This window comes from Oncorhynchus gorbuscha, linkage group LG07 (assembly GCF_021184085.1).
Source record: "Oncorhynchus gorbuscha isolate QuinsamMale2020 ecotype Even-year linkage group LG07, OgorEven_v1.0, whole genome shotgun sequence".
In the NCBI taxonomy this organism is placed as follows: domain Eukaryota; kingdom Metazoa; phylum Chordata; class Actinopteri; order Salmoniformes; family Salmonidae; genus Oncorhynchus; species Oncorhynchus gorbuscha.
This window is the reverse complement of record NC_060179.1, coordinates 14,619,652-14,646,974: the sequence shown is the minus strand read 5'-3', so window position 1 is coordinate 14,646,974 and position 27,323 is coordinate 14,619,652. Positions and strand designations below refer to the sequence as shown.

General features: G+C 44.3%; 2 protein-coding genes and 1 long non-coding RNA gene across 5 annotated transcripts in view; all 3 read right to left on the bottom strand.

Moving 5' to 3' along the window:
• Positions 1 to 305: 305 nt before the first annotated feature.
• On the bottom strand, positions 306 to 2,234 carry LOC124039508 (lipocalin-like). Its single transcript, XM_046355546.1, has 6 exons — positions 2,073 to 2,234; positions 1,675 to 1,814; positions 1,521 to 1,600; positions 1,233 to 1,346; positions 625 to 726; positions 306 to 503 (listed from the first exon to the last, which is right to left on the bottom strand). The coding sequence occupies exons 1-6, from the start codon at positions 2,160 to 2,162 to the stop codon at positions 484 to 486; spliced, it is 546 nt and encodes a 181-aa protein (XP_046211502.1). The 5' UTR covers positions 2,163 to 2,234; the 3' UTR covers positions 306 to 483.
• Positions 2,235 to 5,095: 2,861 nt separating this feature from the next.
• LOC124039109 lies at positions 5,096 to 5,771 on the bottom strand. Its single transcript, XR_006839506.1, has 2 exons — positions 5,294 to 5,771; positions 5,096 to 5,188 (listed from the first exon to the last, which is right to left on the bottom strand). It is a non-coding gene; the product is annotated as an uncharacterized LOC124039109 (long non-coding RNA).
• Positions 5,772 to 16,173: 10,402 nt separating this feature from the next.
• The window catches only part of LOC124039507 (armadillo repeat-containing protein 3-like), a 43,598-nt gene continuing 32,448 nt past the window's right edge, over positions 16,174 to 27,323 (bottom strand). For all 3 annotated transcript variants that reach the window (XM_046355543.1, XM_046355544.1, XM_046355545.1), the window contains 4 exons: positions 18,261 to 18,359; positions 17,806 to 18,006; positions 17,464 to 17,626; positions 16,174 to 17,378 (listed from right to left, as the gene is read on the bottom strand). In XM_046355543.1, the coding sequence (XP_046211499.1) occupies positions 17,172 to 17,378; positions 17,464 to 17,626; positions 17,806 to 18,006; positions 18,261 to 18,359 (670 nt within the window). In that variant the 3' untranslated portion in view covers positions 16,174 to 17,171. The remainder of the gene's footprint in view (positions 17,379 to 17,463; positions 17,627 to 17,805; positions 18,007 to 18,260; positions 18,360 to 27,323) is intronic.

Below are 27,323 nucleotides of genomic sequence, written 5' to 3'. Positions count from 1 at the left end.
ATGGTGGAACAGAACACTTAGAGCCTCTGTCTATAATGGTGGAACAGAACACTTAGAGCCTCTGTCTGTAATGGTGGAACAGAACACTTAGAGCTTATACTGTAGAATGTTATTTGTGTTTCTTGTCTCAGTTATGAATTGCTCTAAGCAGAAGAAAGACAAAGCCTGGGAAGCAGTTAGTTAGGTAAACGCATTAACTTTGTTATTTTTGGATGTACCTGAAGCTCTGGTTATTTTTAAATCCATAAACCATGAAAAAATGACTTGCGTTTCCCCCCTATAAAAGACAGTACTCAATTGAGAAATATGCTTTTTTTATCATCTTTTATTATTTTGTTCATATTGAATTGAATTGGCTGAAAATTATTCAAATTTGTGGTATAAATCCCTCAATATATGCAGTCTTCAGTCTTCTTCCAGGAAAAGAGTTTGGATGTGAAATGGAGACAGATGCCAGTTGAAGAGTAGCAGATGAGTGAACATTTATGCCTCGGCACATTCACCTGCAATAGAGAGGAGGGAGAAAATAGTGAGGAGATGATTTCTACCAGGGAAGCACATTCATATGTATCATCTGATCACCATAATAATATTGTACATCTGTGTGTGTGTGTGGTGTTGTACCATTGTTGGGCAGGAAAACAATGTTCCCAGAGAGGATTCCTGTATCGAGAGAGAACTGCATGAACTTCTTCTGGACATCTGCGCTCACCTCTGGAGTGCGACCTACAACCACAACACAACCAGGTTAACACAACCCGACCAGGTAAACACAGCCAGGTTAACACAACACAACCAGGTTAACACACACAACCAGGTTAACACACACAACCAGGTTAACACAACACAGCCAGGTTAACACAACACAACCAGGTTAACACAACACAACCAGGTTAACACACACAACCAGGTTAACACAGCCAGGTTAACACAACACGACCAGGTAAACAGAACACAACCATGTTAACACAACACAACCAGGTTAACACAACCAGGTTAACACAACCAGGTTAGCACAACACAACCAGGTTAACAGAACACAACCATGTTAACACAACACAACCAGGTTAACACAACCAGGTTAGCACAACACAGCCAGGTTAACATAACCCACCTGTAAGATGACCATGCTAAAACCAGAGACCAAAGTGAAACTGTGATGAATGACACAAAACATGAGAATCTAAAGGTGTGAATGAATTTCAGACATGCAGGCAGCCAGACAGACTTACTGAAGAGTTTGTTGACCACGTCAGTTACTCCGTGTTTGGTCTTGATGGTGTGGATCAGAGCAAAGTCATCATACTGGACAGCTACCACACACATGTCATTTTCATTATTCCAACCTGAGAGAGGGAGAAAGAGATATGAAGTTATGTTGACTGTGTGTGTGTGTGTGTGTGTGTGTGTGTGTGTGTGTGTGTGTGTGTGTGTGTGTGTGTGTGTGTGTGTGTGTGTGTGTGTGTGTGTGTGTGTGTGTGTGTGTGTGTGTGTGTGTGTGTGTGTGTGAATGAACTCACGCTGGCTGGTGAAGGTGAAGAGGCCTGGTATGTCAGTCTTCTTGGCCACGTCGGTCATCCTCCAGCAAGAGCCATCAGCACTGAGTGAAAAAGCAGCATCAATATGAGTGAAATGGACACACACACACGGACACACAGACACACACAAACTCACTTCTGGATGGCGCTGCTGATGTCCAGGTCACCTTCGGCAGTGGGCAGCATCATGGAAGTTCCCATCTTCATACCAGCCTTACGGTTCATAAACCACTTGGCGTTGGTGGCAAAGCCCACGGCCCACCACTTACCAGCCATCTGGGGAGAGAGAATATAGTTTGAAGAAAAAGAAGAACCACTATTCATTCATTCTCACAATGCAAATTGATTTAATAGTCATGGCAGATGATCCACTGTCCTCTCTCTACTCTGACCCTCCTCAACTCCAGAATCTCTTCTCTCTCTGCACTTGTACTGTACAGCTCTCTTCTCTCAACTCTTTGCCTGCTCTCTTTTTGTTGTTGTAGCCTTTCTCATTTGTTTTATCAGTTCTCTCAGTCTTTCTTTCTCTCTCACCTTCTCCAGGTTGAAGTCTTTCTGAGGCATGACGTTGACACAGGCGACCAGCGTAGCGCACAGCAGAACTCCCATTATGCTCAGCCTCATGGTTACAGATCTGTGTGTGTGACGGCTCGGCTCTCCGGGTTGTGTGTGAGGAGGAAAATGAGTAAGGTGGGAGCTGGCTGAGGGTCCTTATATCCGCCAACATTCTTCTCTTCTCTACTCCTCCCCTCTTCTCCCCCTTGTTTCCAGTTAGTCCCTCCCCTCTCCATCCCTCAAAGATGTAAATCTCACCCTTATACAACTGCACGAGGAGGTGGGGGAGAAGTCAACAATGTAAGCAGAATGATTTGCTGCTGTCCTCTCCTTTTCTCTCTCCTCCTCTCCTTCTCTCTCGTATCCTCTCCTCTCCTTCACTCTCCTCCTCCTCATTCTCTATCTCCTTGTCTCTACTATCCTCTCCTTCTCTCTCCTCTCCTTCTCCTCTCCATTGTAGACAATTGATAGGAAAACACACACACACACAATAAATTCAACCAATTTAATGTGTCATAGAAAATATGTTGCTGAGCAGTCAGAATTCGGGCACCGTCTCCCTTTGAGTCTTCCTCAACATATTGGCTGTGAAGGAGAGATGAGACAAGCTCAGAATGAACACAGAAACAAACACTGACTATACGAAATAAATCAATTAGAGAAAAAGTAATGAACATGTCCATACAAATCTGTTTCTATAGCCTATAGAATTTCGGCTGCGTGTTTGTTATGTAAGTACCTTTCCACATGCCCTGCAAGACGGAGTAAACATTATTGTAACGAAACAGCAGGGAGAAGGTCTCGGGCCCTCGACCTTCTAGCCCGAAGTCCAGCGCGCTATCGACTGTGCCGCAAAAGCTCCACCCGCAAATTCGATACCCGCGCTTATAAACCCAGGGTCGTTAAATTATGTTTTTTTTTTTTTTTGGGGGGTATTTGACTACAAGAAGGCCCAATAAACATATGTAAAATACATTTTATATAGGATATTCGGTGGATATTTAAAAAAAAATCATTTCTTTTTACAATCCACACCTTTTTATATATAGGCCTACATAAAAAAATGAAGATTTCGTATTTCAATCGTCATTAACTCTTTAACAAAGCGTGCCATGACTATGAAATGGTATATTCTTAATCAGGGGTGAATGGAGAAGATCAAAATCAACAACCAAAAAAAGGTGAGGATCGTTCTGCATCCCCCCCGATTCAGAATATTCCATTTTCATAGTCATGGCATGATTGGTTCAATAGCTAGTTATGAGAGAAAAATGAATATCCACGGAATATTCCGTATAAAACTAATTTTACCTCAGTATAAAATGTATTTTATCTCGTTGCCTGACCGGTGCCTTTTCCACCGATCTGCATCTCTCTCATTCCTCCCTCTACAGATGCAGTTCTGCAGCGCATCCCAATACAACCCAGAGAATCCGTCTACATGTCACCGCTACTCAGCCTACTGTATAAGATGTATATTGTCTGTATTCATATGTTTGTAGCCTGTATGTTGTGAATCCATTCTAAAGAAGGCTCATTTTAGCTCCACGATGCACATCCGTTGATAAGGTCTCATAGCTACCAATGGCTGGACGAAGTTTTGAAATTGTATACCGATGTCATGCATTGACGTACTGGACACACCCGCAGCACCCGCAAGGAACGAGGCCCACGAGCTCTGGGGGCCCACGGATGTGATTTTTTAAATTCAGTAAATCATTTTGATAGTAACCCTCCCTAAAGTCAGTCATACATCTTTTACATTTCCAGATGAAGTAGCAGGCAAAGTGTTTGTTTCAGGACATGACTGAAAAAGTGCCTCAGGACTTGGCGTACTTTTGATTGAACGTATAAGAGGATATCGGTGAACAAATGCTGTGGTCAAGGCTACGATGGCGCCAGTGAAATGAGTGGAGCTTATTCAGGTGTTCAAAAGCGAATATCAGACCGAGAGCCTAATGCCTCTTAGAAAGTTCTTTATGAGTTTTAGTTAAGAAAACGATCTCTGTGCAGAAGCGACAGTGACAGGGCAGGTAAAAACAGCTTGATTGCCGTAGCAACATCAGGGAAACTGGGCAGCGCAATGGACATCGGACTAAAATGCACAATGTCTCAGGAAAGACTGTCTGGGTTGGCAATACTCAGTATAGAAAACAGTTGGCCCTGCAACCTGGACCTACATGCCATGGTAAAAACATTTGCACACAAAAAAAGTAGGACTTCAGGAGACCAGGGGAGCCTCTTAAGTTGGATTTGATTTTAAATGAATTTACAGTGAATAATGCATCTCATTTATTTAGGCTATTAGCCAGATAAAACCAGCTCAACAATAGTGGCTGGATTTATCCTCAAACCGACTCCCTTTCTCCTCATTGTTAGGCTATTTGATATGTAATTAAAAAAAACGTTTATAAATAGCATCTAAATAAACTATATATGCAAAAGTATGTGGACACTTCTTCAAATGAGTGGATTCGCTATTTCAGCCACACCCGTTGCTGACAGGTGTATACAATAGAGGACATAGACATTAGCAGTGAAATGGCCTTACTGTAAAGCTCAGTGATTTTCAACATGGCACCGTCATAGGAGGACACCTTTCCAACAAGTCAGTCCTGCTAGAGCTGCCCCTTCAACTGTAAGTGCTGTTATTGTGAAGTGGAAACGTTCAGGAGCAACAACTGCTGAGCGCAAAGCGGTAGCCACACAAGCTCACAGAACAGGACCACCAAGTGCTGAAGCTTGTAGTATGTCAACATCTTCTCTCCTCTGAGGTAAAGCATAGTCCTCATGTTAATCCCATACCCTTCAGGGCTGCAACATGTGAGTTGTAACATTCCTCTGTCAGTCACGACATTTAACACTGCGGAGGACAGAACATGGGTTACCATAGGTCATGTAACGCTGGGGTTTGGGGTGAATCCCCTCACACCCCCCTTATAGAAATTATTTGTTCATAGTGAATATATTGTAGACAATTTATAGGAAAACACACACAAAAATCAATCAAATCGTTTTAATTTGTCATTTTGCTGAGCAGTCAGAACTCGCGCTTGGTCGCCCTTTGAATCTTCTTCAACATATTGCCACGCAATCTGGGAACGAGAGATTAGACAAACTCAGAACAAACACAGAAACAAAGAACCCCGACCATACAAACTGAATAGTGAAAAACTGAAAAAGACATAAAAAGTTGTTACCTGTTTCTACAGCCTATAGAAGTTGTGGTGCGTATTCACAATTGGTAACAGTTATATGAACTTGTTTAGGGAATATATAACTGATCGTTATGCAAGTACATGTCCACATGCCCTGCATGAAGAGTAAACGTGATGTTTTTTTGGTGGGGGAATTTATTGGTCTCTATGAAGACGCAATGAACCGAGGTACAAAAAAAGTATACTGGATATTCGGTGGCTCTCATCAATAGCTGTTGAACCAAGCATGCTATGACTGAAAATGGTATCTTCTGAATCAAGGGAGAATGGAGATTGATCCACACCTTTTTCAATTGTAAAAAAAAAATGAAGATTCCAGATTTCTATCTTCAATAGTGTCACGGATTTCATGTGGTGAAGGAGAGTCGGACCAAACTGCAGCGTGTATATTGCGATCCATGTTTAATCACACAACGTAAACACGAATAAACACAACAAAACAATAAACGAAACGAAAACCGAAAACAGCCTATACTTGTGTCAACTAACACAGCACAAGGACATCATCACACTCAGGACAATCACCCACAATACAACCAAAGAATATGGCTGCCTAAATATGGTTCCCAATCAGAGACAACGATAAACACCTGCCTCTGATTGAGAACCACTTCAGACAGCCATAGACTAACCTAGAACACCCCACTAAGCTACAATCCCACTATCTACACACCACATACAAAAACCCATGTCACACCCTGGCCTGACCAAATACATGAAGTAAAACACAAAATACTACGACCAGGGCGTGACAAATAGTTTTTAAACAAAGTGTACCATGACTATGAAAAGTATATATTCTAAATCATGAGAAGATGGATAACAAATCCTACCTTGATTTAGAAAATATAATTTGCATAGTCATGGCAAGCCTTGTTTAAGACATTTGAGGTTTGAAATCCTAGTAAAACGTTTACAAATAAAAAATAATCGACAACAAAAATAATCAACAAAATAGGTGTGGATTGTGCTCCATCCTCTCCTGATTCAGAATAGGCCTAATATAATTTTCATAGTTGTGGCACACTTTGTTTAAAAGGTATTGAAGATTGAAATGCAAATAACATTTTTTTTTATATATATTTTTTAAACATGGATTGGTCTCCACCCGCCCCTGATCAAGAATATATAATTACCGTAGTCAAGGCATCGTTTGTTTAAGAGCTAACGAATATCGACCTAATATCCATTTAAAAAAACCACATTTGACCTCTGTGCCTGACAGGTCGGTATGTGCCTTTTCCACCAATCTGCGTCTCAATCGTGCCTCCCACTACAAACGCAGCACTGCATTCTAATAAAATGCAGAGAATCCGTCCTCATGTCACCACTACTCACTAAGCAAACTCTAGAAGAAGTCTATTGTCTATATCATATCGCTGTAGTTTGCAATTTTAGTTCCACGATGGGCACTACCAATGGCTGGACAAACTTTTTGAAATTGGATACCCACTGATCACATGGTCCTTATCCACAGACTGGCAACAAATTTACAACAGAGCGTCAAATATTTTCAACATTATTGTTTTAATATACATAACTAAGGGAAATAAATATTCTAATTTCATATATGTATAACTGTAGGATAATAATTTAAGCAACAGGAAATTTGAATGATTATGTAGATTACAATTAATGGACATTTTTGTGGAGTTGATGGTGAACTGTCCTCGTTTCTGGTAGTAAAACACTGTTTAGGATCTATAGTCTGTCTCTCCAATCACTATGTCAGTGTTCAGCACCGGTCTGCTACCTACGCAGGGAATGTGTTCAGCACCGGTCTGCTACCTACGCAGGGAATGTGTTCAGCACCGGTCTGCTACCTACGCAGGGAATGTGTTCAGCACCGGTCTGCTACCTAGCAGGGAATGTGTTCTGCACCGGTCTGCTACCTACGCAGGGAATGTGTTCAGCACCGGTCTGCTACCTACGCAGGGAATGTGTTCAGCACAGGTCTGCTACCTACGAATGTGTTCAGCACCGGTCTGCTACCTACGAATGTGTTCAGCACCGGTCTGCTACCTACGAATGTGTTCAGCACCGGTCTGCTACCTACGAATGTGTTCAGCACCGGTCTGCTACCTACGAATGTGTTCAGCACCGGTCTGATACCTACGAATGTGTTCAGCACCGGTCTGATACCTACGAATGTGTTCAGTACCGGTCTGCTATCTACGAATGTGTTCAGCACCGGTCTGATACCTACGAATGTGTTCAGTACCGGTCTGCTACCTACAAACGGTCTGATACCTACGAATGTGTTCAGCACCGGTCTGATACCTGCGAATGTATTCAGCACCAGTCTGATACCAACGAATGTGTTCAGCACCGGTCTGCTATCTACACAGGGAATGTAGTGATTATTCAAAATGGAAAGGACTCCAACTTTGTCTTCAGATCAACTTTGCATCTTATTCTCAAATGATGTAATTTGGACATGAACATATGATGAAATCTCCTCTGGCTCACCATTGAAACACAAAGTAAATCTACCACAGTGATGGTTCCCAAACTGTGATTTGCATATAGTCAAATATTTTAATGAAGAGCCAATCAGTTTGGAGCTTTGGAATGTTGGGAAGCCTGTGGGTTCCAGCAGCCATTTTAAAAAGACAAAGCGGAGCTATTATAGAGATAGCTGGAGGAGACGGCAGGGTGGAGAGGAAAGGACTCTTACCGTTAAGAGATAGCTAGAGACGGCAGGGTGGAGAGGAAAGGACTCTTACCGTTAGAGATAGCTGGAGGAGACGGCCGGGTGGAGAGGAAAGGACTCTTACCGTTAGAGATAGCTTGAAGAGACGGCCGGGTGGAGAGGAAAGGAATCTTACCGTTAGAGATAGCTAGAGACGGCAGGGTGGAGAGGAAAGGAATCTTACCGTTAGAGATAGCTAGAGACGGCAGGGTGGAGAGGAAAGGAGTCTTACCGTTAGAGATAGCTAGAGACGGCAGGGTGGAGAGGAAAGGAATCTTACCGTTAGACATAGCTAGAGACGGCCGGGTGGAGAGGAAAGGACTCTTACCTTTATAGAGATAGCTAGAGACGGACAAAGATCGTACATTTTGGAGAAGTTTCCTCTGGTCTGATGAAACAAAAATACAACTGTTTGGCCATAATGACCATTGTTATGTTTGGAGGAAAAAGGAGGAGGCTTGCAAGCCGAAGAACACCATCCCAACCGTGAGGCACTGGGGTGGCAGCATCATGTTGTGGGTGTGCTTTATTGCAGGAGGGACTGGTGCACTTCACAAAATAGATGGCATCATGAGGTAGGAAAATTATGTGGATATATTGAAGCAACATCTCAAAACATCAGTCAGGAAGTTAAAGCTTGGTCGCAAATGGGTCTTCCAAATGGACAATGACCCCAAGCATACTTCCAAAGTTGTGGCAAAATGGCTTAAGGACAACAAAGTCAAGGTATTGGAGTGGCCAGCACAAAGCCATGACCACAATCCCATAGAGAATTTATGGGGAGAACTGAAAAAGTGAGCAAGGAGGCCTTAGAAATCTGACACAGTTACAACAGCACTGTCAGGAGGAATACAACACTCCTTCCGTGGCCTCCGACTGCTTTTAAATGATAGTAAAACTAAATGCATACTCTTCAACCAATTGCTATCTCCCTGCCCGACTAGCATCACTACTCTGGACGGTTCTGACTTAGAATATGTGGACAACTACAAATACCTAGGTGTCTGGTTAGACTGTAAACTCTCCTTCCAGACTCATATTAAGCATCTCCAATCCAAAATTAAATCTAGAATTGGCTTCCTACCGATCCTTGACTTCTGCGATATCATTTACAAAATAGCCTCCAACACTCTGGATGTAGTCTAGTGTAGTCTAGTCTGGATGTAGTCTATCACAGTGCCATCTGTTTTGTCACCAAAGCCCCATATACTACCCACCACTACGACCTGTATGATCTCGTTGGCTGGTCCGCTACATATGCATCGCCAAACCCATTGGCTCCAGGTCATCTATAAGTCCTTGCTTGGTAAAGCCCCACCTTATCTCAGCTCACTGGTCACCATAGCAACATCCACCCATAGCACGGCGCTCCAGCAGGTATATTTTACTGATCATCCCTAAAGCCAACACTTCCTTTGGCCACCTTTCCTTCCAGTTCTCTGCTGCCAACAACTGGAACGAATTGCAAAAAATCACTGAAGCTGGAGACTTATCTCCCTCTAACTTTAAGTATCAGCTGTCAGAACAGCTTACTGATCACTGTACCTGTACACAGCCCATCTGTAAATAGCCCACCCAAATACCTCATCCCCATATTGTTATTTATCTTCTTGCTCTTCTGCACCCCAGTATCTCTACTTGCACATCATCATCTGCACATCTATCACTCCGGTGTTAATGCTAAATTGTAATTATTTTCGCCTCTATGGCCTTAATTATTCCGTTACCTCCCTAATCTTCTACATTTGCGCACACTGTACATATATTTTTCTATTGTGTTATTGACCGTACGTTTGTTTATCCCATGTGTAACTCTGTGTTTTTTGTCGCACTTCTTTGCTTTATCTTGGCCAAGTCGCAGTTGTAAATGAGAACTTATTCTCAACTGGCCTACCTGGTTAAATAAATAAATATCTTGTGTCCAACCCTTACTCTCTCTGTGGTGCCTCTTTCTTTACTTTTTACCCTTTTTTCTCCCCAATTTTGTGATATCAAATTTGATCTAATTGGTAGTTCGTCTTGTCCCATCACTGCAACTCCCATACGGACTCGGGAGAGGCGAAGGTTGAGAGCCATGCGTCCTCTGAAACTTGACCTTGCCAAGCTGCTCTGCTTCTTGACACCCTGCTCTGCTTCTTGACACCCTGCTCTGCTTCTTGACACCCTGCTCTGCTTCTTGACACCCTGTGCTGCTTCTTGACACCCTGCGCTGCTTCTTGACACATTGGGCTGCTTTTTGACACACTGCGCTGCTTCTTGACACACTGCTCACTTAACCACGTAGAACTACTTACAGAGCAACACAAATGGACATCATTTGACTCCGTTTGCATAGACTGTGTAGACCCCCTAAATTCTAGCACAGACATACTAACTGTACACAACAGCAGACACTAAGCCCTGGTGTTCAGTGCCCAGGAATGAGACCCTAAATATGCGGCCCGTTGTGGTCATACAACAGTCATTCATCAATGGTCTTCAAACCTGGTCCTGCTGAGCAACAACAGGGGTTTCCTTTTAGTTCTAGAGCCAATATTGGAATTCCTTCCTAATTTCAGACTTTTCTGTCATGGGACCTACAGCAGCTTTAGTGACGTCACCTCATAATGACCTATCAGTTAAATCTCAGATTCCCAGTGAACTTGATTGAAAACCCTTTAACAAGCATTACAAAATGTGACCATTAACAAACAGTGCCTTCGGAAATTCAGACCTTTGACTTTTTCCACATGTTGTTACATTACAGCCTTATTCTAAAATTGATTCAAATGTTGTTGTTTTTTCCCTCAATCTACACACAACTCATAATGACGAAGCAAAAACAGTTTTGAAATTATTGCAAATATATTACGAACAAAAAACAAATACATTTACATAAGTATTCAGACACTTTACTCAGTACTTTCTTAAAGCACTTTTGGTAGCACTTACAGCCTCGAGTCTTCTTGGGTACGACGCTACAAGCTTGGCACACCTGTATTTGGGGAATTTCTCCCATTCTTCTCTGCAGATCCTCTCACGCTCTCAGGTTGGATGGGGAGCATTGCAGCTCAGCTATTTTCAGGTCTCTTCGGAGATGTTCGATCGGGTTGAAGTCCGGGCTCTGGCTGGGCCACTCCAGGACATTCAGTAACTTGTCCAGAAAAACATCCCCACAGCATCATGCTGCCACCACCATGCTTCACCGTAGGGATTGCGCCAGGTTTCCTCCAAACGTGAAGCTTGGCATTCAGGCCAAATAGTTCCATCTTGGTTTCATCAGACCAGGGAATCTGGTTTCTAATGGTCTGAGAGTCTTTAGGTGCCTTTTGGCAAACTCCAAGTGGGCTTTCATGTGCCTTTTTTACTGAGGAGTGGCTTCCGTCTGGCCACTTTATCATAAAGGCCTGATTGGTGGAGTGATGCAGAGACAGTTGTCCTTCCTCTCAATAGAGGAACTCTAGAGCTCTGTCAGAGTGACCATTGAGTTCTTGGTCACCTCCCTGACCAAGTTGCTTCTCTCCCAATTGCTCAGTTTGGCTGGGCGGCAAACCTTGGAGGTTACAAACTTCTTCCATTTAAGAATGATGAAGCAACTGTGTTACTGGGGACCTTCAAAGCTGCAGAAATGCATTGGTACCCTTCCCTAGATCTGTGCCTTGACACAATCCTGTCTCAGAGCTGGCTTGGTTGTTGCTCTGACATGTACTATTAACTGCGGGACCTTATATAGACAGGTGTGTGCCTTTCCAAATAATGTCCAATAAATTGAATTTACCACAGGTGGACTCCAAGTTGTAGAAACATCTCAATTATGATCAATGGAAACAGGATGCACCTGAGGTCAATTACAAGTCTCATAGCAAATGGTCTGAATACTTATGTAAATAATGTATGTTTTTATACATTTGCAAACATTTCTAAAAACTGTTTGCTTTGCCATTATGGGGTATTGTATTGTGTGTGTGTGTGTGTGTGTGTGTGTGTGTGTGTGTGTGTGTGTGTGTGTGTGTGTGTGTGTGTGTGTGTGTGTGTGTGTGTGTGTGTGTGTAGACTGATGATGGAAAAAATATATTGAATACATTTTAGAATAAGGCTGTAATGTAACAAAATGCAGAAAAAGTCAAGGGGTCTGAATACTTTCCAAAGGCACTATATAATGTACAGTAGTTGTGGCTATGGTTGGGAAGACCACACAGCCAGGTAAATATAGGTCACAAGCTCATCTATGATCAGTTACAGAAAGATACAGACATATAAAACAGTATTCCTGATGCTGAGATCTCTGGTTAGGGATCCAGATATTGGGCCTTGGGTTTGTGTTTTCTGGGTTTGAAGGTTGGTTCTGGTCAGGCTTAGGTGATTTACGATGGTTCTAGGGGGTTCTACTGGTCACCAGGTCCGGGTTCTCTGGGCCTGAAGTTGAGAGAGAAGCTGTTGATGCAGAACCTCTCTCCTGTGGGGTCCGGTCCATCCTCAAACACATGACCCAGATGGGCGTCACACTGTAACGATGCACACACACTAGAGGAGACAGAACAAACACACCAACACACTAACACCTGCAATACACAATAGTCTGATTGGCTCTCAGCATAATTACCCAGAATGCAACTCACATGTTTATAGACTACCTCTGTCTCTACACTACCCAGGGTGTTGTCAGGGTGACGGATGATGTATACGTGGCTCTAGTCGTGTTCCCAAATCCCATGAGCCTCTTTGAATGCCGGCCAGCCCATGCCCGAGTCACACTTCACCTCTGAACTAGAGGAGAGAGCGGGAGGTCTAGAAAGAGATCGAGACTAAATGCTGATATTCGGGTTAGGATTACAGAAAGGTCGAAATGAAGATTTTAGTGTGACCAGTTGGTATAGGGAGGCTAGATGGTTACCTGAAGAGGGGAGGGTCGCAGGAAACATGCTGGTACATCCCCACTTCACTATGGTTCAGATAGAGACCGCTGAAAGGCTGAGGACACATACAGGGTAGGCACACTATATGTTGTCTTTTGAGGCTTCCACCATATTGCTTTAACCTAGCCTATGTTTTCAGATCAGTGCAAATGAAGGTGAGGAGAGGGAGCCACTGTAGACTACTGAGATGCAGCCCATACTGTATGTCATTCTTTAACCAACTGCTCCCATCTTCGACACTGGAAGACTATAAACAAAGTCCATACAAACCTACTCAATGAACCAACCGATGGTTATGAATTGTCAGTCCATGGTCATTGATGCTGAGGACAGGAGACGTGTCACCATCTGTCCCCTTCTCCCTCGTTACCATGTTCTGTTTAGAGGTCAGTTTCTTCTGCCAGTCGGTCATCGCATCACAACGAGTCAGTGATCGCAAGCCCATAATACACAAACACACACATGCGAACATTGATAAGCAAAATTTGGTGAGAGTTTTGTTGCACTTTATTTGTAATTAAATTATTTTTGAATTGCTTTTAGCTTTAAATTTCCCCACTGTAGCCTACTAAGAGCACAATGGGTTTCTGCTCTTTGCAGCAAATGTGTCTCCAGGAAAAATGGGGCGGCTCTGGCAGCTTAGGAGGCCTGTGTCAGATGGCTCTTTGGAGTAAATATGTCCCCAGGGAAAATGTGACAGTAGGCCTGTGTCAGATGGCTCTTTGGAGTAAATATGTCCCCGGGGACAATGTGACAGTAGGCCTGTCAGATGGCTCTTTGGAGTAAATATGTCCCCAGGGACAATGTGACAGTAGGCCTGTCAGATGGCTCTTTGGAGTAAATATGTCCCCAGGGACAATGTGACAGTAGGCCTGTCAGATGGCTCTTTGGAGTAAATATGTCCCCGGGGACAATGTGACAGTAGGCCTGTCAGATGGCTCTTTGGCAACTTCCACTGGTCTATTCTGCATCAACCACTTACACAACAGGACGAAAAACACTTGTTGATTTTGTTTAAAAAATATAGAAAGACTATGAATAGGACATATTACAATAGTATCTAATAAACATACTAACTTACAATAAAGGAGCTTATCCAGATGCAAACTATGCAATTCCATTCTATAAAGCCTAATAGCTCATACCTGAACTAGTGGAGGCAGGACGGATGAAAGCAGGAACTCTAGTCTTGGGCAATAATATGGACTTGGCAGGCACTCTCTCTCTCATTCAGCCAGATAGGGTTGGGCAGGCTCGGTGCTCGAGAGCTCCAGTGCGCCTTCACGGTCCAGTCCATCCGATGCCACCTCCACGCACCAGTCCATCCGATGCCACCTTCACGTCCAGTCCATCCGGTGCCACCTCTACGGTCCAGTCCATCTGGTGCCACCTTCACGCACCAGTCCATCCGGTGCCACCTTCACGGTCCAGTCCATCCGGTGCCACCTTCACGGTCCAGTCCATCCGGTGCCAGGTCCAGTCCATCCGGTGCCACCTCCACGCACCAGTCCATCCGGTGCCACCTCCACGCACCACTCCATCCGGTGCCACCTCCACGCACCACTCCATCCGGTGCCACCTCCACGCACCACTCCATCCGGTGCCACCTCCACGCACCAGTCCATCCGGTGCCACCTTCACGGTCCAGTCCATCCGGTGCCACCTTCACGGTCCAGTCCATCCGGTGCCAGGTCCAGTCCATCCGGTGCCACCTCCACGCACCGGTCCATCCGGTGCCACCTCCACGCACCACTCCATCCGGTGCCACCTCCACGCACCGGTCCATCCGGTGCCACCTCCACGCACCACTCCATCCGGTGCCACCTCCACGGTCCAGTCCATCCGGTGCCACCTCCACGGTCCAGTCCATCTGGTGCCACCTTCACGCACCAGTCCATCCGGTGCCACCTCCACGGTCCAGTCCATCCGGTGCCACCTTCACGGTCCAGTCCATCCGGTGCCACCTCCACGCACCAGCCCTCTGGTGGCAGCCGCCCGCACCAGGCTGTCTCTCCGTCTCCACCCTACAGGTGCTCCCGCCTGTCCTGAGCTGCCAGAGTCGCCCGTCTGTCCTGAGCTGCCAGATTCTCCCGTCTGTCCTGAGCTGCCAGAGTCTCCCGTCTGTCAGGAGCTGCCAGAGTCTCCCGTCTGTCAGGAGCTGCCAGAGTCGCCCGTCTGTCCTGAGCTGCCAGATTCTCCCGTCTGTCCTGAGCTGCCAGAGTCGCCCGTCTGTCCTGAGCTGCCAGATTCTCCCGCCTGTCCTGAGCTTCCAGAGTTGCCCGTCTGTCCTGAGCTGCCAGAGCCGCCCCGTCTGTCCTGAGCTGCCAGAGCCGCCCCATCTGTCCTGAGCTGCCAGAGTCTCCCGTCTGTCCGGTGTTGCCGGAATCTCCCGTCCATTCGGGACCCATTGCTAGGGTCCCCAGTCCGAGGTCGGCGGCGAGGGTCGCTGCTCTAAAGAGGCCACGGAGGCGGTTAAAGAGGCGGAGAAAGACTATGGTGGAGTGGGGTCCACGTCCTGCGCCAGAGCTGCCACCGTGGACAGACACCCACCCACCCAGACCCTCCCCTACAGGTTCAGGTTTTGCGGCCGCACCTTGGAGGGGGGGTACTGTCACGTTTTGACCTTGTTTCTTTTGTTATGTCTTTGTTTAGTATGGTCAGGGCGTGAGTTGGGTGGGTTGTCTATGTTCCTTTGATTTGGGATTTCTGTGTTTGGCCTGGTATGGTTCTCAATCAGAGGCAGCTGTATATCGTTGTCCCTGATTGAGAACCATCCTTAGGTAGCCTGGTTTCACTTTTGAGTTGTGGGTGATTATTTTCCGTGTCAGTGTTTGTGCCACGCGGGACTGTTTCGTTTGTTTCGGTATTTCACGTTGTTATTTTGTAGTTTAGTGTTGTAATGTAAAAAAAGTATCATTATGGACACTTACCACACTGCGCATTGGTCTGACATCTCTTACTCCTCGTCAGAAGAAGAGGACAATCGTTACAGTGGGGGGATATCTCAAAAGAGTCATTCACATTACCATTTGCCTCAAACCCCTTACGACTACATGCACTTATATTATACTATATTTTTTTCAATAGTTTTGAATTCAGTTGAAACAACCGATGAGCACTCCCTGCCTGCAGAGGGACTGACTGGTTGATCAGTGGCCAATCTGACCTTGTGCTACTCCCCATCCTACCACACTATGGAACCATGTCAAAAGGTGAATGCACAACATTCAGAACAAAATTCTAATGTATTTTGGCCAATAATCACACATCATCTGTGTTTTGTTCACAAGACATTACCCAACTTTACTAACGTCAGATGCTGAGAATCAGAAATCCATGCGATACTTTAATGGTAACAGTGTCTTCTGGGTAAAATAACTCAATGGGATAGCTGCACAGTCTAAATCAGACAGTTTATAAGGTCTAGTGTTGTTTACAAAGTACAGTACAGTCTGGCATTGTATAACTTGGGGTTGTGTGGTGGACCTTAGCAGCCTCCCAGGGTATGGTGTATGTGGTTATATAGTCTGGTATGGTTTAGTTATAAAGTGTATTTTAACATGTGGTTATATAATCTGGTATGATGTAGTTTAACATGTGGTTATATAGTCTGGAATGGTTTAGTTATAAAGTGTATTTTAACATGTGGTTATATAGTCTGGTATGGTGTAGTTATAAAGTGTATTTTAACATGTGGTTATATAGTCTGGTATGGTGTAGTTATAAAGTGTATTTTAACATCTGGTTATATAGTCTGGTATGGTGTAGTTATAAAGTGTATTTTAACATGTGGTTATATAGTCTGGTATGGTGTAGTTATAAAGTGTATTTTAACATGTGGTTATATAGTCTGGTATGGTGTAGTTATAAAGTGTATTTTAACATCTGGTTATATAGTCTGGTATGGTGTAGTTATAAAGTGTATTTTAACATGTGGTTATATAGTCTGGTATGATGTAGTTATAAAGTGTATTTTAATGTGTGGTTATATAGTCTGGTATGGTGTAGTTATAAAGTGTATTTTAATGTGTGGTTATATAGTCTGGTATTGTGTAGTTATAAAGTGTATTTTAATGTGTGGTTATATAGTCTGGTATGATGTAGTTATAAAGTGTATTTTAATGTGTGGTTATATAGTCTGGTATGGTGTAGTTATAAAGTGTATTTTAATGTGTGGTTATATAGTCTGGTATTGTGTAGTTATAAAGTGTATTTTAATGTGTGGTCATATAGTCTGGTATTGTGTAGTTATAAAGTGTATTTTAATGTGTGGTCATATAGTCTGGTATTGTTTGGCCTGGGGTGTATTGGCTCTCAGAAGCCTCCCAGGCTGGTGTATGAGGTCCACCAGGTGAGCTCTAGGCTGGGGCTGGCACCCTGGGTAGTGGGGCGTCCCAACTGAGAGGAGGACCTCATTCCACACCCGGTTATACTCCCCCCTCACCAGGCTACAACTCACACCTATACGGTCAGCCAACACCTGGGGAGAGAGAGGAGTTAGGGACTAGAATAAGAGAGAGAGAGCGATAAAGAGACAGAGGGGAAAGAGATAGTACACTACCCACCTTATAAAGCAGAGCCCTGTGGTAGTAGGTTCCCTTGCGTATCTGTCCGATGGGGATGATGTTGGACTGTAGTTCATAGCGCAGCTCACTGAGGTGGAGCTCCCACAGGAAGTCATGCTGTCTGTCCACCTCCACCGCCCCGCCCATCACCTCACTCACCAGCCTAACAGCCAATCACACAGCAGATAGGGGCTGAACGGCAGCAGCCACAACAGATGATAAAGGAACTGCCTGTTAGTGGGGTTTTGTGTTAGTTTTGGGTACCTTATTCTTAGTTGTGTGTTAGTCATTTGAGGTTGTGTGTTGATTATTTGTAGGTTATTTAAGTACTGTCTTTCTGACCTGGCTAAGGCGCTGTACTGCTCACTCTCCACGTGCAGCGGGAGGATGGTCTTGGTGGCCTCGGTAACCAGGGCGTGGAATGCCGCATCATACGGGAGCATCCATGGCTTCTCTGTTACCGTGGCTACCTCCTGCTGGGGCTTACTCTCATCCTCATCTCTCAGTTTCTCGTCCTCCTTCCGCCCTTTACTCTTCCCTTTACTACAGAAAGACAGTGTGAAAGAGAAAGGAAAGAGACAGCCACTTTACCTGTCCTCTTGATACATACAGCCAGAAGAGGACTGGCCACCCCACAGAGCCAGGTACCAATGTGCTTCTAAATCTGACTTGTTTTCTCTTTGTGGTTTTACGCTGGGTAAAAAGAGCTTTATCAAATACATCTGATTTGATTTACTGTACTTCAGTTCTAACACACACACCCTCTCTCGTGTTCTTCGTCTCTCTCTCACACACACCTGGGGGTCCTGGTGGAGCCCTTGCTGCTGAGTACAGATGCAGTGCGAGTCTCGGTGGGGCTGTCCTGTTGTCTCTCCTCTGACTGATCGACTGACACCCTGCAGGACAGGTACAGTGCAGTTACACACACACACACACACACACACACACACACACACACACACACACACACACACACACACACACACACACACACACACACACACACACACACACACACACACACACACACACACACACACACACACACACACACACACACACACACACACACTTCCTTTCTCCTTTTGGTCAGACGACAAAAACATCTCCAAGCACATACTGTAGATGCATTGATATGCAATTCATTCGGAAAGTATTCAGACCACTTGAAACGTTAGCCTTATTCTTAAATTGATGAAACAAAAAAAGTCCTCATCAATCTACACACAATACCCCATAATGACGAAGCAAAAACAGGTTTTTAGAAATGTTTGCAAATGTATTAAAAATTAAAAACAGAAATAGCTTATTTACACAAGTATTCAGACCCTTTACTTGAGAGTCGAGCTCAGGTGGATCCTGTTTCCATTGATCATCCTTGAGATGTTTCAACAAATTGATTGGAGTCCACCTGTGTTAAAATGAATTGATTGGACATGATTTGGAAAGGCACTCACCTGTCTATATAAAGGTCCCACAGTTGACAGTGCATTTCGGGGCAACAACCAAGCCATGTGGTCGAAGGAAGTGTCCGTAGAGCTCCGAGAAAGGATTGTGTCGAGGCACAGATCTGGGGAAGGGTACTAAACATTTCTGCAGCTTTGAAGGTCCCCAAGAGCACAGTGACCTTCATCATTCTTAAATGAAAGAAGTTTAGAACCAACAAGACTCTTCCTACAGCCGGCCGCCAGGCAAAACTGAGCAATCAGGGGAGAAGGGCCTTGGTCAGGGAGGTGACCAAGAACCCGATGGTCACTCTGACAGAGCTCCAGAGTTCCTCTGTGGAGATGGGAGAACCTTCCAGAAGGACAACCATCTCTGCAACACTCCACCAATCAGGCCTTTATGGTAGTGGCCAGACAGAAGCCACTCCTCAGTAAAAGGCACATGACAGCTTGGAGTTTGCCAAAAGGCACCTAAAGGACTCTCAGACCATGTGAAACAAGATTCTCTGGTCTGATGAAACCAAGACTGAACTCTTTGGCCTGAATGCCAAGCCTCATGTCAAGAGGAAACCTGGCACGGTCCCTATGGTAAAGCATGGTGGTGACAGCATCATGCTGTGGGAATAATTTTCAGTGGCAGGGCCTGGGAGACTATTCAGGATCGATGGAAAGATGAACGGAGCAAACTACAGAGAGATCCTTGATGAAAACCTGATCCAGAGCGCTCAGGACCTCAGACTGGGGTGAAGGTTCACCTTCCAACAGGACAACAACCCTAAGCACACATCCAAGACAATGCTGGAGTGGCTTTGGTACAAGTCTCTGAATGTCCTGGAGTCATCCAGCCAGAGCCCGGACTTGAACCCGATCGAACATCTCTGAGAGATCTGAAAATAGCTGAGCACCAACACTCCCCATCCAACCTGACAGAGCTTGAGAGGATCCTCAGAGAAGAATGGGCTAAATTCCCCAAATACAGGTGTGCCAAGCTTGTAGTATCATACCCAAGAAGACTCAAGGCTGTAATTGCTGCCAAAAGGGCTTAAACAAAGTACTGAGTAAAGGGTCGGAATACTTATGTAAATGTCATATTTACGTTTTGATATTGAAAATGTCCACAAACCTGTTTTTGCTTTGTCATTATGGGGTATTGTGTGTAGATTGATGAGGGGGGGGGAAATAATTTAATCAATTGTAGAATAAGGCTGTAACATAACAAAATGTGGAAAAAGTCAAGGGGTCTGAATACTTTCCGAATATGCTGCATACGGTGAGGCCTTAAGGAGTTAAATGTCAGCTTATTAATGAGTCTGATGGAACAAGCATGCATGATTGTTGTATTTCTGAGGCCCTATAGCTCCTGTCCCTGACTACTGTCCCTGACTACTGTCTTTGTTGACTGTGCCTGACTACTGTCTCTGTTGACTGACCCTGACTACTGTCCCTGACTACTGTCTTTGTTGACTGTGCCTGACTACTGTCTCTGTTGACTGTCCCTGACTACTGTCTTTGTTGACTGTGCCTGACTACTGTCTTTGTTGACTGTGCCTGACTACTGTCTTTGTTGACTGTGCCTGACTACTGTGCCTGACTACTGTCTCTGTTGACTGTGCCTGACTACTGTCTCTGTTGACTGTGCCTGACTACTGTCTCTGTTGACTGTCCCTGACTACTGTCTCTGTTGACTGTCCCTGACTACTGTCTTTGTTGACTGTGCCTGACTACTGTCTCTGTTGACTGTCCCTGACTACTGTCTCTGTTGACTGTCCCTGACTACTGTCTCTGTTGACTGTGCCTGACTACTGTCTCTGTTGACTGTGCCTGACTACTGTCTCTGTTGACTGTGCCTGACTACTGTCTCTGTTGACTGTCTCTGACTTCTGTCTCTGTTGACTGTGCCTGACTACTGTCTTTGTTGACTGTGCCTGACTACTGTGCCTGACTACTGTCTCTGTTGACTGTGCCTGACTACTGTCTCTGTTGACTGTCCCTGATGACTGCGCCTGACTACTGCCCCTGACTACTGCCCCTGACAACTGGGCTTCTATCTCCACCAGAGCAGGCCTGTTTAACATGAAGCAGCATCAGTCCCACTTCCACTCCTCTCTCCCCCTAAACACTAACAATAGGACAACTCCATCACTACACAGTACTCCATCACTACACTCTACACTATCACTACACAGTACTCCATCACTACACAGTACTCCATCACTACACAGTACTCCATCACTACAAAGTACTCCATCACTACACAGTACTCCATCACTACACTCTACACTATCACTACACAGTACTCCATCACTACACAGTACTCCATCACTACACAGTACTCCATCACTACACTATCACTACACATTACTCCATCACTACACTCTACACTATCACTACACAGTACTCCATCACTACACAGTACTCCATCACTACACAGTACTCCATCACTACACAGTACTCCATCACTACACAGTTCCAACTCCATCACTCCACCACTACAGTTCTCCATCACTACACATTACTCCATCACTACACAGTTCTCCATCACTACACAGTTCTCCATCACTACACATTACTCATCTACACAGTTCTCCATCACTACACAGTTCTCCATCACACTACAGTTCTCCATCACTACACAGTATTCCATCACTACACAGTACTCCATCACTACATTACATCACTACACAGTTCTCCATCACTACACAGTTCTCCATCACTACACAGTTCTCCATCACTACACAGTTCTCCATCACTACACATCACTACACATTACATCACTACACAGTTCTCCATCACTACACAGTTCTCCATCACTACACAGTATTCCATCACTACACAGTATTCCATCACTACACAGTACTCCATCACTACACAGTCTCCACTATCACTACACAGTACTCCATCACTACACTCTACACTCACTACACAGTACTCCATCACTCCATCACTACACAGTACTCTCACTATCACTATCACACCCAGTACTCCATCACTACACAGTACTCCATCACTACACAGTTCTCCATCACTACACAGTACTCCATCACTACACAGTACTCCATCACTACACAGTACTCCATCACTACACAGTACTCCATCACTACACAGTACTCCATCACTACACTATACACTATCACTACACAGTACTCCATCACTACACAGTACTCCATCCATCACTACACTACACTATACACTATCACTACACAGTACTCCATCACTATACAGTACTCCATCACTATACAGTACTCCATCACTACACAGTACTCCATCACAACACTCTACACTATCACTACACAGTACTCCATCACAACACTCTACACTATCACTACACAGTACTCCATCACTACACTTTACACTATCACTACACAGTCCTCCCCATCACTACACTCTACACTATCACTACACAGTACACCATCACTACACTCTACACTATCACTACACAGTACTCCATCACTACACTCTACACTATCACTACACAGTACTCCATCACTACACTCTACACTATCACTACACAGTACTCCATCACTACACAGTACTCCATCACTACACTCTACACTATCACTACACAGTACTCCATCACTACACTCTACACTATCACTACACAGTACTCCATCACTACACAGTACTCCATCACTACACATTACTCCATCACTACACAGTTCTCCATCACTACACAGTTCTCCATCACTACACAGTTCTCCATCACTACACAGTTCTCCATCACTACACAGTTCTCCATCACTACACAGTTCTCCATCACTACACATTACTCCATCACTACACAGTTCTCCATCACTACACAGTTCTCCATCACTACACATTACTCCATCACTACACATTACTCCATCACTACACAGTTCTCCATCACTACACAGTTCTCCATCACTACACAGTATTCCATCACTACACATTACTCCATCACTACACAGTTCTCCATCACTACACAGTTCTCCATCACTACACAGTTCTCCATCACTACACAGTTCTCCATCACTACACAGTTCTCCATCACTACACAGTATTCCATCACTACACAGTACTCCATCACTACACAGTACTCCATCACTACACAGTACTCCATCACTACACTCTACACTATCACTACACAGTACTCCATCACTACACTCTACACTATCACTACCCAGTACTCCATCACTACACAGTTCTCCATCACTACACAGTTCTCCATCACTACACAGTTCTCCATCACTACACAGTACTCCATCACTACACAGTTCTCCATCACTACACAGTACTCCATAACTACACTCTACACTATCCCTACACAGTACTCCATCACTACACAGTACTCCATCACTATCACTACACAGTACTCCATCACTACACAGTACTCCATCACTACACTATACACTATCACTACACTATACACTATCACTACACAGTACTCCATCACTATACAGTACTCCATCACTATACAGTACTCCATCACTACACAGTACTCCATCACAACACTCTACACTATCACTACACAGTACTCCATCACAACACTCTACACTATCACTACACAGTACTCCATCACTACACTCTACACTATCACTACACAGTACTCCCCATCACTACACTCTACACTATCACTACACAGTACACCATCACTACACTCTACACTATCACTACACAGTACTCCATCACTACACTCTACACTATCACTACACAGTACTCCATCACTACACAGTACTCCATCACTACACAGTACTCCATCACTACACAGTACTCCATCACTACACAGTACTCCATCACTACACATTACTCCATCACTACACAGTTCTCCATCACTACACAGTTCTCCATCACTACACAGTTCTCCATCACTACACAGTTCTCCATCACTACACATTACTCCATCACTACACATTACTCCATCACTACACAGTTCTCCATCACTACACAGTTCTCCATCACTACACATTACTCCATCACTACACAGTTCTCCATCACTACACAGTTCTCCATCACTACACATTACTCCATCACTACACAGTTCTCCATCACTACACAGTTCTCCATCACTACACATTACTCCATCACTACACAGTTCTCCATCACTACACAGTTCTCCATCACTACACAGTTCTCCATCACTACACAGTTCTCCATCACTACACAGTATTCCATCACTGCACAGTACACCATCACTACACTCTACACTATCACTACACAGTACTCCATCACTACACTCTACACTATCACTACACAGTACTCCATCACTACACTCTACACTATCACTACACAGTACTCCATCACTACACTATCACTACACAGTACTCCATCACTACACAGTACTCCATCACTACTCCATCACTACACATTACTCCATCACTACACATTACTCCATCACTACACAGTACTCCATCACTACACAGTACTCCATCACTACACAGTACTCCATCACTACACAGTTCTCCATCACTACACAGTTCTCCATCACTACACAGTTCTCCATCACTACACAGTTCTCCATCACTACACATTACTCCATCACTACACAGTTCTCCATCACTACACAGTTGTCCATCACTACACATTACTCCATCACTACACAGTTCTCCATCACTACACAGTTCTCCATCACTACACATTACTCCATCACTACACATTACTCCATCACTACACAGTTCTCCATCACTACACAGTTCTCCATCACTACACAGTATTCCATCACTACACATTACTCCATCACTACACAGTTCTCCATCACTACACAGTTCTCCATCACTACACAGTTCTCCATCACTACACAGTTCTCCATCACTACACAGTATTCCATCACTACACAGTATTCCATCACTACACAGTATTCCATCACTACACAGTATTCCATCACTACACAGTACTCCATCACTACACAGTACTCCATCACTACACAGTACTCCATCACTACACAGTACTCCATCACTACACTCTACATTATCAATACACAGTACTCCATCACTACACTCTACACTATCACTACCCAGTACTCCATCACTACACAGTACTCCATCACTACACAGTTCTCCATCACTACACAGTTCTCCATCACTACACAGTTCTCCATCACTACACAGTACTCCATCACTACACAGTACTCCATCACTACACAGTACTCCATCACTACACTCTACACTATCCCTACACAGTACTCCATCACTACACAGTACTCCATCACTACACTATACACTATCACTACACAGTACTCCATCACTACACAGTACTCCATCACTACACTATACACTATCACTACACTATACACTATCACTACACAGTACTCCATCACTATACAGTACTCCATCACTACACAGTACTCCATCACAACACTCTACACTATCACTACACAGTACTCCATCACAACACTCTACACTATCACTACACAGTACTCCATCACTACACTCTACACTATCACTACACAGTACTCCCCATCACTACACTCTACACTATCACTACACAGTACACCATCACTACACTCTACACTATCACTACACAGTACTCCATCACTACACAGTACTCCATGACTACACTCTACACTATCACTACACAGTACTCCATCACTACACTCTACACTATCACTACACAGTACTCCATCACTACACAGTACTCCATCACTACACAGTACTCCATCACTACACAGTACTCCATCACTACACATTACTCCATCACTACACAGTTCTCCATCACTACACAGTTCTCCATCACTACACAGTTCTCCATCACTACACAGTTCTCCATCACTACACATTACTCCATCACTACACATTACTCCATCACTACACAGTTCTCCATCACTACACAGTTCTCCATCACTACACAGTTCTCCATCACTACATCACTACACAGTTCTCCATCACTACACAGTTCTCCATCACTACACATTACTCCATCACTACACATTACTCCATCACTACACAGTTCTCCATCACTACACAGTATTCCATCACTACACATTACTCCATCACTACACAGTTCTCCATCACTACACATTACTCCATCACTACACAGTTCTCCATCACTACACAGTTCTCCATCACTACACATTACTCCATCACTACACAGTTCTCCATCACTACACAGTTCTCCATCACTACACATTACTCCATCACTACACAGTTCTCCATCACTACACAGTTCTCCATCACTACACAGTTCTCCATCACTACACAGTTCTCCATCACTACACAGTATTCCATCACTACACAGTACACCATCACTACACTCTACACTATCACTACACAGTACTCCATCACTACACTCTACACTATCACTACACAGTACTCCATCACTACACTATCACTACACAGTACTCCATCACTACTCCATCACTACACATTACTCCATCACTACACAGTACTCCCTCACTACACAGTACTCCATCACTACACAGTTCTCCATCACTACACAGTTCTCCATCACTACACAGTTCTCCATCACTACACAGTACTCCATCACTACACAGTTCTCCATCACTACACAGTATTCCATTACTACACAGTACTCCATCACTACACAGTACTCCATCACTACACAGTACTCCATCACTACACTCTACACTATACCTACACAGTACTCCATCACTACACAGTACTCCATCACTACACTCTACATTATCACTACACAGTACTCCATCACTACACAGTACTCCATCACTACACAGTACTCCATCACTACACTCTACACTATCCCTACACAGTACTCCATCACTACACTCTACATTATCACTACACAGTACTCCATCACTACAATCTACAATATCACTACACAATACTCCATCACTACACTCTACACTATCACTACACAGTACTCCATCACTACACTCTACACTATCCCTACACAGTACTCCATCACTACACTCTACATTATCACTACACAGTACTCCATCACTACACTCTACAATATCACTACACAATACTCCATCACTACACTCTACACTATCACTACACAGTACTCCATCAATACACTCTACACTATCACTACACAATACTCCATCACTACACAATACTCCATCGCTACACAATACTCCATCGCTACACAATACTCCATCACGACACAATACTCCATCACTACACAATACTCCATCACTACACTCTACACTATCACTACACAGTACTCCATCACTACACAGTACTCCATCACTACACTCTACACTATCACTACACAGTACTCCATCACTACACATTACTCTACAGGAAACATTCGCACTGAGCTAAAGGGTAGAGCTGCTGCTTTCAAGGTGCGGGACTCTAACCCAGTAGCTTAAAAGAAATCGTGGGATGCCCTCTGACGAACCATCAAACAGGCAAAGCACCAATACAGGGCTAAGATTGAATCGTACTACACCGACTCCGACGCTCGTCTTATGTGGCAGGGCTCGCAAACTATTACAGACTACAAAGGGAAGCACAGCTGAGGTGCCCAGTGACACAAGCC

Bases quoted from the DNA above. Each gene is read 5' to 3' on its own strand.
- LOC124039508 (XM_046355546.1), bottom strand. From the start codon at position 2,162: ATGAGGCTGAGCATAATGGGAGTTCTGCTGTGCGCTACGCTGGTCGCC. The intron at 727-1,232 runs GTAAGTCTGTCT...TTGTGGTTGTAG, and splicing joins CGTGGTCAACAAACTCTTCA to GTCGCACTCCAGAGGTGAGC. The intron at 504-624 runs GTACAACACCAC...TCTCTATTGCAG, and splicing joins TGTTTTCCTGCCCAACAATG to GTGAATGTGCCGAGGCATAA.